This window comes from Oncorhynchus gorbuscha, linkage group LG26 (assembly GCF_021184085.1).
Source record: "Oncorhynchus gorbuscha isolate QuinsamMale2020 ecotype Even-year linkage group LG26, OgorEven_v1.0, whole genome shotgun sequence".
Lineage (NCBI taxonomy): Eukaryota > Metazoa > Chordata > Actinopteri > Salmoniformes > Salmonidae > Oncorhynchus > Oncorhynchus gorbuscha.
In genome coordinates this window covers 37,400,968-37,414,833 of record NC_060198.1, presented here as the reverse complement: position 1 = coordinate 37,414,833, position 13,866 = coordinate 37,400,968, and the positions used below count along the sequence as shown (strand labels likewise).

The window sequence follows — 13,866 nt, the reverse complement described above, 5'->3', positions numbered from 1 at the left end:
TGTTATAGGTTTACAGCTAGATAGATCTGTCATTTAGGGTCTCTGATTCCCAATGTGAAAAAGAACAAATACAATTAAAACATATCATAATTAGTAATAACATTGTATTGAATGTATTTAAATGTTAATACAAAATGCTATTTGCGTGTTCCTAATTACATTTAAGGGTGACAAGTGCAGCCCTTTCTAAAAACGCTTTGTCAATCCTCTTATGGTTTATTAGATTATGAACTAGTATGTTCATTATGTATCCTTTTTAAATTATAATGATAATCAGATTCTATCATTTTGTTATAGCTTGTAGCAGCTCAATGCCATATCTTTAGCTACAGTGCCTTCGGAAAGTATTCAGAACCCTTGACTTTTTCCACATTTTGTTACATCACGGCCTTATTCTATAATTGATTAAATAAAACATGTTCCTCAGCAAACTACACACAATACCCCATAATGACGAAGTGAAAACAGGTTTAGACATTTTTGCAAATGTATAAAAATAAAAAAAACAGAAATGCTTTATTACATAAGTATTCAGACCCTTTGCTATGAGACTCGAAATTGAGCTCAGTGCATCCTGTTTCCATTGATCATCCTTGAGATGTTTCTACAACTCGATTGGAGTCCACTTGTGGTAAATTAAATCGATTGGACGGGATTTGGAAAGGCACACACCTGTCTATATAAAGGTCCCACATTTGACAGTGCATGTCAGAGCAAAAATCAAGCCATGAGGTCGAAGGAATTGTCCGTAGAGCTCCGAGACAGGATTGTGTCGAGGCACAGATCTGGGGAAGGGTACCAAAAACATTCTGCAGCATTGAAGGTCCCCAAGAACACAGTGGCCTCCATCATTCTTAAATGGAAGAAGTTTGGAACCACTAAGACTCTTCCTAGAGCTGGCCGCCCAGCCAAATTGAGCAATAGGGGGAGACGGGCCTTGGTCAGGGAGGTGACCAAGAACCCGATGGTCACTCTGACAGAGCTTCAGAGTTCCTCTGTGGAGATGGGAGAACCTTCCAGAAGGACAACCATCGCTGCAGCACTTCACCAATCAGGCCTTTATGGTAGAGTGGCCAGACGGAAGCCACTTCACAGTAAAAAGGCACATGACAGCCCAATCAAAGATTGAACTCTTTGGCCTGAATGCCAAGCATCACATCTGAAAGAAACCTGGCACCATCCCTACAGTGAAGCATGGTGGTGGCATCATTATGCTGTGGGGATGTTTTTCAGCAGCAGGGTAACTAGACAGGATCGAGGCAAAGATGAACAGAGCAAAGTACAGAGAGATCCTTAATGAAAACCTACTCCAGAGAACTCAGGACCTCAGACTGTGGGCAAAGGTTCACCTTCCAACAGGACAACAACCCTAAGCACACAGCCAAGACAACACAGGAGTGGCTTCGGGACAAGTCTCTCAATGTCCTTGAGTGGCCCAGCCAGAGCCCGGACTTGAACCTGATTGAACATCTCTGGAGAGACCTGAAAATAGCTGTGCAGCAACACTCCCCATCCAACCTGACAGAGCTTGAAAGAAGAATGGGAGAAATTCCTCAAATACAGGTGTGCCAAGCTTGTAGCGTCATACCCAAGAAGACTTGAGGCTGTAATCGCTGCCAAAGGTGCTTCAACAAAGTACTGAGTAAAGGGTCTGAATACTTATGTGAGGATTGACGCTGGAGACGAATAAACAACAGACATGAAACAGAACAGGAACAGCGTCTGGACAGGGGAAAAATAACGACATCAATGCTGACACGGGGATCGGACCGAGGAACAAACAGATACGGGAGGGGCAATCAACAAGGTAATGGAGTCCAGGTGAGTCCAATGAGCGCTGATGCGCGTGATGGTGACAGGTGTGCGTAATGATGGCGTGACAACTTATGTAAATGTAATATTTCGTTTTTAATTTTTAAAAATAAATTAGCTAACATTTCTAATAACCTGTTTTTGCTTTGTCATTTTGGGGTATTATGTGTAGATTGATGAGGGGGAAACTATTTAATATATTTTAGAATAAGGCTGTGGAAAAAGTCCAAGGGGTCTGAATACTTTCCGAAGGAACTGTACATGTAGCAGAGATGCGTTTTGGACTCCACCAACAGGCTGTTCCCTCTCATTGCACACTATCCCATCACAGGCATCTCCAAGGTAAACTGTGACTACAACGCTGGAATGTGATGTCCTCCTGGCTGATTTGGACCCTAATATTGGGATTCCCAACCAAGAGAACTATTTAGGCTTCTTACTTTGTAAACTTTGAGATATGGTAAAGCGTGATGTTGTGTGAACGTAGTCAATAAGTTACATTTAATCAAATACATAAACTATTTGCTTTAGTGTGTTATAGTCTGGTTGATGGTTAAACCTATCTAGTCTGCCATGAATAATACAAACTAGTGCATTTCCGAATGATTGATCGAGTAAAGTTGGATTTAGCCTATGATCTGTCAAGAAAATGCAACAGAAAACCCTTTATTACATTGTCTCAACATTATGAAAAAAGGCTTCGGTGTGCTGCTATGAGTTCAGTGGCTACTTAATTAACCAGTTTCAGCCAAGTTGCCTCCTTGGCGACTGCGCGCGCGTGTCTATCAACATCGTACAAGGACTGTTTGTTGTCCGGTGCCCGGCGACGTCACGGAATTTGGGAGCGCGACAGTGCGCCCTAGGACTCAAATACTGTGGCATGTTTACCGACGTGAGTTTTCCTGATCCGACTCTTGTTTGGAGCTCGTCTCTCTTGCATTGGAATAGTACAAGGGATTTTAAAAAATCATCAGAATCTATGATCTCGGTCCCTTTGATGAAAACAGTCCCATTTTACCCTCTGACTTCATGATCCAATTGGGTATAGACAGTCTATTCGCCAGAGATGTCCACCGCTGCAACTCCAACCACCCCCTCTCAGTTAACATCGGATCAACTCACGGTCATTGTGGCAGCATGTAAGTAAGATTTTAATCTCTCAAAAGGTCAAATTTTCCATGAAACTGATGGTGGCATTTGAGCATAGATCAGAATCAGATATAATCTTAGGCATATTTTTGTAATTAACCCATCTGTTATGATAAACAGGCGTATTGTCATGTCACTTTTGCCTGTTACATTAATAACAGTTGTAAGTGTTCATTCATTTTCTTTGGACAAAGCACAACTATTGTAAAGTTGTAGAAAACTGCAACAGTGTAGCCTATGTGGACCACTGACCTATGCTATAGATCTGGATGGGGAGTCTGATGCCTCAGCAGGTTGTTCACACCAGTGATGATCCTTTTACCTCATCAAATCACTGCTGTGGTGGTGTGATAAGGAATATGTTGAATACACTGTTCGCCAGCTGCTATCACTGTAGATAGCAGCCTATTTGCCGACCACGTTAGATATGAAGCTTTCTATTTCTAGAACCTATCTGTATTATCTTGAAGCTACTAGTGTTCCTCTTGGACTTGTTTTGTATCCGAAGATGAATTACATGGTTGACTTCACATTTATATTTGATAGTAAATTAATTTGAAGTGTGGAAAATCGACTGCGACTAACATTATGATTGCCAATTATCCCTGTCCACAGATTGAAAAACATATTGTGAACAGCGTTCCATTAAATAGTCTACACAGTATGTCCACACAGCGTTTCAACTTAATTACCTGTGACCTGAGCAGGAAAAGCTCTGTCCCCTAGCAACAGCATATTACAGTGTTCTGAACACTATAGCAAATATTACTTTACATGAATTAGACTGGGGCATTACGTAATGTACCTTTTGTACAAGTGCGTGTCCATTATCATTTTGATGCATTGTTAACAGCGGGTGATGAGTTTTCTCTTCTCCACTCCTTTACTAGTTTCAGGTCTGGTGTTCTTTGTGGTGATCGTGGTGCTGCTGTCCATATACCGGAAAGAACCTCACTGCTGCAAGGACACCCATGGAGACATGGTAAGGACCTTGAGCTCACTCACTATATTTTATTGAAAGATACACTTAATGAGAAAGTGTCACTTGTAAACAAACCATAAATTAAAGTTAGGCACGGATACAGATTAGATGTGTCTGAGGCCAAATGTACCATGCAAAGTAAATGTAGCGCCATTAAGAGTTGGCACGTTTAATTTGCATGGCTATGGGAACAGGCCCAGAATAAACTTTATATGATCACTGTAAAACCATGCATTTGCATTTCATGGAATTAACAGTGCTCGGGCTATGAACTTCGGCTTCCATAACTATCCCTGAGTGACAAAGGAATCATGAGTCATAGTGTGTGGCGAGGCAGCATTGACAAATGCTATTGATACTTGCGCCAATCTCGTGATGTGTCAACACCACTACAATGAGAATATTACAACAGATTGTTTAGCTAAACATTTGACACAAAACATGTTGTATGAAAACATCTGAATGGCTAACACAGGGCGGAGGAAAATCTGATCTTGACTGCAAACAAGCATATCCTGCACAGCCTACTGGCAAATCTCGCCCAGAAACTGGATACAATGTTCAGTGTTCCCCTGAGTGAGGAACACAAACACTGGCACAGAGGAGGAGTCTTCAGTATCATTGTTGACCTCCTTTCCTCTCCCTCCCAGAGAATAGAACTTAGTAGACAGTATCTTATATGAATGGTACCAAGATGGATGCCAAAAGTATGGAGGTTCATACATATCAATACTATTTAACAACTTCAAACTATGACCAATATTCAAGTCCCTAACCTGGTACAGGAAATAGGGAACAGGAAGTATAAACTCTCCATGGAGGTCAGTTTTCAGTTTCTGCCCAGCCTCCATGTTTCCTCTTCCTGACCTGCGTCCCTGGGGTAGGGTTAATATGTTATCTCTGGAGAACAGGGACACTACTCATACCTTCCAACTCGTTCCCTTTCTCAGACAGACAGGAAACACCAACATCTCCTTTGTCTCTGCTATGTTGGGCTCTGGCCTGAACAGATTAGAGAAAAGTTTTGCTGTCTCTTGTCAGGAATAGACAGGCTTGTCCTCTTGTACATGTCAGCTAGAATAACCCACAAATGACACATCAGACAACATTGCTCGTCACTATTTCCTAACATATTGTCAGTGTGGGGAGTGGAGTCTAGTCTATATAGTAAACAGTGGGTGACAGGGTGTAAACATGGAAAGATCTTGGTGGGTATGGAGATGACCTCTGGGATCTGTACTGGGTGAAAGAATACACAGCTAGCTGGCGGTGTGAGCAAAGTAAAAAATCAAGTTTCCTAACGATTTAAGTTGTTTTTATATAGAAACAGATTTGTTGAAATCAGTTTGTTGTTTTTGGTGTCCCTGTTATGTCGTTTACACATTCCCTGAAATCCTATCCAGTCACCCATATAGTCATAGTGACTGGTTAACTGAGGCATGTTGCAGAAGAGGGTGGTTTTGTTACAAGATCATTACAAGGACACCAACCCGAAGGCAAGCCAGATTTCGAGGGAGGCTCACATGGAAAAAAGCCTCTATTATTGTTTTCTATGGAACGTTTACGTTCCTCTATATGTGTTGTTGCCACATACCTTTCCCTGCTTCAGTTTGCTCCATGAATAATGGCCAGACCCTCCTGTGGGTGTTGGGGACAATGGCTCTCCTTCAGGTCGCGGCACTGAAAAAGGCACACTGCCGATGGGGTCCTCCCCCCACTTCAGCTCTGATTTTACACGGTTGTGCTTTTTCACGCTGGGTGAATCAGAGGCAGTAAACAAAAGGACATCTCCCTTTTTTATCCTGAAGACTTTTTTCGCCCCTTGAATGTGAAAACTAGCGAGGGAAAGTGACCTCTGACATCAATTTTTCTGTGGCGTCTCTCTCTGTCACATGCTGGAGGGGTGGTGACAAAGGTCAAACTGCATCACTGGGAACGTGAGTGATGTCCCCGTTCGGGCAGACATCAAAACTGGCCCTGATGTTTTGAAGGTGACCATTTTGTCAATATGAACAAGCCTGCTTCCCTATGCATGATTCACAGTGGAGAAATTTTCCTATGTAAATTGCTACAACCGTTCTCCTACTCATCACGCATCCTCATTTATTTAATTTAACTAGGCAAGTCAGTTAAGAACAAATTATTATTTACAGTGATGACCAAACCCTAACCCGGACGACTCTGGGCCAATTGGGACTCCCAAGCACGGCCGGTTGTGATGCTGGATTGAACTCTGTCAGGCAAAAAAATCCTTTGTTGTAATGCTGTGTAATGTCGTCCAAAGTAACTATGGGGGCCATAATGTGTATTTGAGCATGCTTGTTGAGAGGAACCTGCTACAGTTACAAGGGAAAAGAGAGATGCTGAAAAGGTCACACTGTGTGGTTTCTTGCTAGGGACCCTGGTGACACAGTAGGACACTGTATTGTCCCCAATACAAAGAGACTCATTTAAGCCCAGGCAAATCACCTAGTTTTCCAGCAGGGCTTTTGAAGAATTCCAGCACCTCATACAGTGTGAGCCTGCCTAATCTTGTTTGAAATGGGTGGGACTGGGAGGAGGCACGGAAATCAAAGGGTGGTCATCTTATAGGCTAGATCATTTATGGTATTGCTAAAACAGTCAGGACCAAAACGAATGAAACAAGGCATGACAATTGGTCAATGAGGCTGAAATTGGGGAATGCCTTCCTAATTGGGACGTTGGGCTAGCCTTGTAATTACCAGGCTGATTACCACTGCGTTATCAAAACAGAATGTAAGCTCGCAAGACTTTCGGAATGTTGTACAAGGTTAACGTTGAGCAGATTGTCGACATTCAGTCTCTATTTTAATTAGATTCTCGTTGAATCTCAAATTTAAATGTAGGGTTGTTAGAAGTTGTTCAGTCATCTCTGTAGTTAATGTGCTAATGGAGGGTTCATCATACTATAGTCTAACTCACATTAATCACTGTTCCCTCTGTCCTCCTGGATGCAGGATGCCCCTCCTCAGTACTACAGCAGCAGACAGACACTGGTGGGAAACCCCTGTCTGGAACAGACTCATGACGTCATACACGACAACACACACTCACAGGTAAGAAGGCCCAGCACTGGGTGGGTCAATACGTTTTCAGTCAATACGTTGTCAGACCCAGCGATACCTGTGCGTGTGTGGGGGAGGGGGGGAGGGGGTGCTATCCAAAGTTGCTGTAATCATAAATGCATTCATGTTTGAATGGTCGTCAATCATCATTAAGTAGCTTATACCTGCACCGGGATTATTAAGCGCACAGATTGATCCAAGGCAATGTGCAACGAGCAGACAAGTCAGAACCATGGAGAAAGGATTAGGCCTAGGCTACACCTTGCTCTTTAGTCAGACAGTAAACGAAATAACATCAATCATGCAAGATCAGGTGGACTGCAGTCTACAACATAAGCGGCAAACACATCCACATCAATTTGATAGGCTATTGCTCTCTATAGTCAAAGCACAAGGAACTGAATCCCATGTGTCTACTACTGTGCTATAGTTCAACCTAATTATGTAATATAGAATAGACTACTTTTGCTTTCATATGCCATTTAAAAACAAGTTACAGGGGAGAACATTATAGTAAACCTACTCACCAAGCAGATGTGTCGTGTGATGGGGTAAAAGATCATTCATGCGTAATCATGCAATGTAAAATTGTAAATACATTTTGAAAAGTCCAACGAACAGGCAGAACCTAATCTGAACTAACATCTATATTTATTGTTGAAAATAAGAAATTATACGGTTTATATCCCTGAATAAATTATCTTTCAACTTAAAATTGAGCTCATGAGATCCTGCTCAAATTGTCACTTTTGTCTCTTTTTAAATAGTAACCATTCCAGTCATGAGATGTGCATCTCACTTCGCACTTACAATTCTTTGCTTTTCAAAAATATTATTTTCTATTTATTTTTGTTATATATTCCATAATATTTTACTTATAAAATAGAGGTGTCTTGATTGTGATAAGGGCACAGGAATACAAAAGTGTATTTTCTACTAAATTAACAAACAAGGCTATGCCAATGCAATTTCATATATCCATAATCACCAGCAGTTAACCAGCAGCGCAGCGCCAGTCTCAGGCCAGGGGGCCCCTCAAGGGGGTATAGCGACACACATGTACATTGCTTTATAAAATAAGCAATACCAGCTCAGACCAATTCCAAGATTGAATCAAATCATATTATACAGTATATCATATTATATATACATTTGTCATGTTTTATAGTGTTAAATAATATGTATTTTATTTGTTTTTTTGTACAATGTTTTTCTTGTAAAAAATCTCCAGGAACAGGAGGCCCCTCTACTGCTGTGTGTGGATAGGTTTATTGCTCTGATGCGCATAGTCAGCAGTGATGCACTGACAAGGATTCTCCATGACCAAACAGACACCAGCAGTATCTTCCATCAAAGTGTTTGTGACATCTCTCTAACTGTTCCATTGTGTTCCCCGGCTGTCTGCTTCTTCTCCCCATCAGTCAGGACAGCTGTTCCTTATCGGCCTGCCCTCCAGCTACCGCCTGCCCTCCCTGGAGGCGCCCCTCCCCAGGCTACCCTCCTACGAGAGTGTCAGGAAGAAGGACCGCCAGAGACAGATACACATGATGATCGCTGACCGTTTCGGCCTCAACGGCGCCATGCTGACTGAGGTAAGATACCGGGGGGTGGACGGGTAGCATTGAGATAAGTGGCAAGTGTCCTCATAAGTACTGAACGCTGGCTGAAAGTGTAGGTTATTGAACGTTACCAAAGTCCATCTTTAGTCCATTATTAAAGAGCCTCACATATATAATCTGTTGTTTACTTCGAAGTGCAGTGACCTATAAAAGAGATTTTTGTTCATTATGAATGCGCTGTCACAGGATAACTGGAGCTTGTTCTAAGATGAAACACTATTCAGAACGCCATAAATAGGAGCCCTATCATCTCATCTTCTGCTGTAGTGATGCACAGACTGCGCATTCCCAGGTTGTACCGTGTTGATCTTTCGCCGGGGCTTTGACTTGCGTAATGCTCGAGCAAACAAGGTAATGAGAAAAAGGCAAATCAAACATAATTAAAGCTTGTGTCCTCAGTGTAAACAGTGGCAGAGAATGCAGCTTTGTGCTTTTTTCCTCCTTTACTCCTCTTTTTTTGCCCCTCTTTTTCTTTAGTAACCGTCCCAGTGAATACGTGCCCTCCCATCAGTCCCCCATCCTGTCACCGGTAGCTCAAAGTGGCCCCTGTCAGACTTTAGAGGGGTTCTGATGGCCCATAATTGCTCTGTATGTACTGTGGCCCGTAGGGGCTGGAGTGAAACTTTGTTGCGTTTTACGTGTGTGGTGTTTTCATAGGCGTGCAGGGCTGTCCTTGCCGCCCGCGGGGGCCCCAAGCAATTAAAAGATAAGGGGTTAGTCAGGGAGTGAGGAGCTGGCTGATGACGGAGATAGGCGCTGTACTGGAGGAGTGATGCTAAAGGCAGCCCGGGTGCTGCCAACCTAATCTGTCATGTAAACGCTAACATGATGCCATTAGGTTTGATGTTAGAGATCATGTATCAGCCAATACACGCTAGGAAACACCTACACCATGGGTTATTTTGTTGTGTGTGTGGAATATATAGCGTTTAACATATTCAGTACGTTTTATAGCCTCTCAATTATGAGTGTTAACATTTATTTATTTATTTAACCTTTATTTTAGGCGGGTGACTCATTCTAAGTGGCTCACTTTGCCACAAAGTATAGCTTGATATGATGAGCCGCGACACACACAAATCAAGCCATCCACTCACCCATTTGACACGTACCCACCTACCTTAGGTTCTAAAGCAGTGTTAACCAAAGCTTACTCTTTCTCTCCCACAGCCCCCTCCAACGTATGAGGAGAGCACCCGCCACTCCATTGAAGTGCCCTTTGACATTCTGGGGTCTGTAATAGACGCCCCTCATCCCCAGAACATTTCCCCTCCGCACCCTGGCACAGACTTTACCACTCAGTCAGAGGTAACCACTCAGTGCCCATCCACTCAGGATGCCAACAGTGCCACCCTACCAGTCTGAATCCTCAGACTCGCTACTGACACACGATGACAAGGACAACTGGAGTATTAATGCTTTGTATCCATCTTGATGTGCCAAACTGGTCAGAGGATGACAGACAGGGGAAATGCACACATTCTCAATAGTTTGAATCAGATCCAGCAGCCAATGGGTTGACTGTACTGTAGGAACATCCTGCAGTGACAGTATGCTGGAAGATAGTGACCAAAGATGGTGAAATTCTACATTGCGGGTTACTCCATACTGACAAACTTGAATGTCTAAACACCTCTTGTCAGTTGTGATTTTAAACTGGAGCCTAAATAAGATTGGTGAACTGGCAAGACTTGGATTACCATTCTTCAGTGAAAAGGGAAACCGTCCTGTAGATGACCAATACCATGACTATATATGTCTGAGGTGGCAGGTTCTAATGCCAAAGTTAACTGTAAGAGGAGACAGGCCAGGTAGAAAGACACTCCATGACAAATGTGCTGCTGAAAAACAAAGACTATTTTGAAAAAAAAAGCACCAAAAAGGGAAGAACGATCTTTAGATTAAAAAAAAAAAATGTTTCTCATATTTTCTACATTTGATCATGGTAACCCCTTTTGATCATTTTATGGATTAAAGTAATCTGGATTATTGTTTTTTGGGGAACTGTGTTGTAGCAAGTCCTTTTCTGAGTAAAATCACTCTCCTCTTTTATTGCAATGTACGAGCCAAAAACGTATAAGCGTGAGATGTAAAATGCTCATATGTCCTACCCTGCTGAGCTTGGGTTATACAGCTGAGCCAGATACAACCTGTGTGTTAGTCTTGGAACCTGTGAAGAGTGAGTCAACAACACCAAACCTGTGTTGGCTCTGGTAACGGGTCTTAAATGCCCAATGCAGCCGTTTTTATATCAAATCATTTATGGTAACAATAATGTACCTTACTGTGATGGTTTTCTTTTCAAATTATAAAAAAAAAATGTTGCTTTTAAGCTTTTTAAGCGTTAAATGTTTTAACAAGCAAGATTTGTGGTCCGAGTGGGGAGGAGAAAAGGGAAAACTAGTTGTTGTTGTTAGAGGTTTGGAACTCTTTATTATTAATCTATTAACTCATTTACCACCTGGTGATGTCACCAGGCATGGTGAAACTTCACCATGCAAAACCTGCTGTTTAGAAGGTCCTATGTAGAATGTATTTTCAACCAGGAAATAATACTGATCAAATCTTGTTCGTTTCATCAGCTGTTGTACAGTATGATGCAAAACACAGGAAACTTCATTTTGACTGCACAGGGCCTTTAAGATACAATTCAGCATTGGGATTGTGGGAAGCGTTAACTAAGTAGCCAGCTTTGTTTATTCAAGACCTCTGTGAACAGTGAATGAGAATAGCTGTGTAAAAAGCTTTTTTTTGTTGGTTAACTGGGCTGCCTGTCTTAACAGTCCCTGCACAAGCTTGAGAAGAAACCAGTATGAATGACAAGAAAAAGTATGTAATATTTCCCTCACATCATGTCTGAAACAAAAGTATGAGGTTTCAGCAGCCGTTAGCAAGTAGAGACAAGTCTACTCAAAAGACAGCAATTGGGAAATACTTGTACAAGTGTGAGAGTGAGAATTGGAGTTGATGATCATTTATAGACCTGTCTGTCACGTAAACTAATTGAGATGGTGGTGGCTTCTAGATAAAGACATGTTTAACATAGCGCCTGTGTGCTGTCTCTGTCTGGCCTTAATGTCCACTAGTTTCCTTTTCACCTAATTTAACACATGATTTACTTAACAAAAGGCACATCTCAATAGGTGGTCCAGGTATGACATGAACAAGCAGGGGGAGGGGCAGGTGGTACTTTCCTCTTTTGTTCTCTATTGTTCCTCAAACAAGGAGGAGGCTGATGACATCACATCACATCTTTATTATTATTATTATTATTATTATTATCTGACCATCTCGTTGTATTTGATTTATTTAACCTTTATTCAACTAGGCAGTTAAGAACAGTGGGTTAACTGCCTTGTTCAGGGGCAGAACGACAGATTTTTACCTTGTCAGCTCGGGGATTCGATCTAGCAACCTTTCGGTTACTGGCCCAACGCTCTAACTACTAGGCTCCCTGCCGCTCTTAATCTGCCACTCCAAAATCCTTGAAGTTAACTTAAAGTTTGTGGTTGTCTCAAGTACACTATTTTGCTCAAAACATATTTTTTGAACCCTTTAGTGTATGTATTTATACTTGGGATATTTGAACAGGAACGGTAAAATCACTGGAGGACGTCTAACTTTCACTTTCCGAACCCTCTAAAATGCACTTTACATTTGTGGGAGCAGTGTTTTTGTGCATTTTGAATGACCCTGGAACCTAACTTTTATACAAGTGAATTAATGACCTGTAAGTTTACTTTGAGCCCACCACCAAGTTATGCCTGACCTGTACACACACATTGAGCATATGTATGTAAATAATAAACTGTTATTAAATCAAATTGTATTAGCCACATTCGCCGAATACAACAGTAGACCTTACAGTGAAATGCTTACTTACGAGCCCCTAACCAACAATGCAGTTGGATATATGGATAAGAAATTAAAGTAAAAAGTAATTCAAGAGCAACAGTAAGATAACAATAGAGAGACTATATACAGGGGGTAATCTATATTTTCTTAATCATGTAAATTGTTACTTGCAAATAAGTCATAATGACAGTCTAAAGAGGAAAATGGATGCATCTGTTTCTGTATTAATGAACATGTTACCTCTGTGCCTTGTCAAAGTTCTTCTCCATCCATTGTCACTCAAAAGCTTGACCTCTGACATCTGGTGGCCAGCTATAGAATTGCACTCTTGAAGATTACACCATTTTTAACTGAAAACTGAACCAACCCACCCCATACTTCTGAGACAATACTCTCACATAAACAAAATGTCAGTCAGTAATATATTTAACTCATTAGATGAAGTGTCCACAAGGGTTCCATTGTCCTGCTGTTTGGTGTCTAATGAGAGAGAGAGAGAGAGAGAGAGAGAGAGAGAGAGAGAGAGAGAGAGAGAGAGAGAGAGAGAGAGAGAGAGAGAACCGGACAAGAACCTGACACCCTCAGCACACAGAGGGACAAACATCTGCCTGGAGGTGACAGCATCCCCTCCCACATATGCCCCCCTAGGCACAACTATGACAACATAACCAACAAAAACGGGTCACAACTCCTGCAGCTCTGTCGCACGCTGGGTATGTACATAGTCAACGGTAGGCTTCGAGGGGACTCCTATGGTAGGTACACCTATAGCTCATCTCTTGGCAGTAGTACTGTAGACTACTTTATCACTGACTGTCATGCAGGTGAAAGAGGACCCAAAAGCGACTTAACAGAAACAGAGTTTATTCAAGTCCAAACAGAAAACGACAAATCCTGAATCCTTAACAGGAAATGTCCAAACAGGGAATAACAGAAATCCTCTAGTCTGTAGAGGGGAATAACAGGAGAAGCGGCCACAGACTGCAGGTCGCTTCGGGTAGGCGCAGGCCGTAGCTGACAGAGACACCTGCTCACACGCAGCATCTGATGAAGGCAAAAACACGACAGGACAGGGCGATACACAATCACAGCACGGTGAATTCTAAACGAGGAACCGACAGGACAGGAACGGAACACAAAGGAAGAAATAGGGACTCTAATCAGGGGAAAGGATCGGGAACAGGTGTGGGAAGACTAAATGATGATTAGGGGAATAGGAACAGCTGGGAGCAGGAACGGAACGATAGAGAGAAGAGAGAGCGAGAGAGTGAGAGAGGGAGGGGGAGAGAGAGGGATAGAAAGAGGGAAAGAACCTAATAAGACCAGCAGAGGGAAATGAATAGAATGGGGAGCACAGGGACAA

At 42.2% G+C, this 13,866-nt stretch overlaps 1 protein-coding gene across 1 annotated transcript; it reads left to right on the top strand.

Annotated features, from left to right (window-relative positions):
• Positions 1-2,616: 2,616 nt before the first annotated feature.
• Positions 2,617-12,479, top strand: LOC124015985. Its single transcript, XM_046331496.1, has 5 exons — positions 2,617-2,951; positions 3,852-3,943; positions 6,922-7,020; positions 8,451-8,621; positions 9,819-12,479. The coding sequence occupies exons 1-5, from the start codon at positions 2,879-2,881 to the stop codon at positions 10,011-10,013; spliced, it is 630 nt and encodes a 209-aa protein (XP_046187452.1). The 5' UTR covers positions 2,617-2,878; the 3' UTR covers positions 10,014-12,479.
• Positions 12,480-13,866: the final 1,387 nt, after the last annotated feature.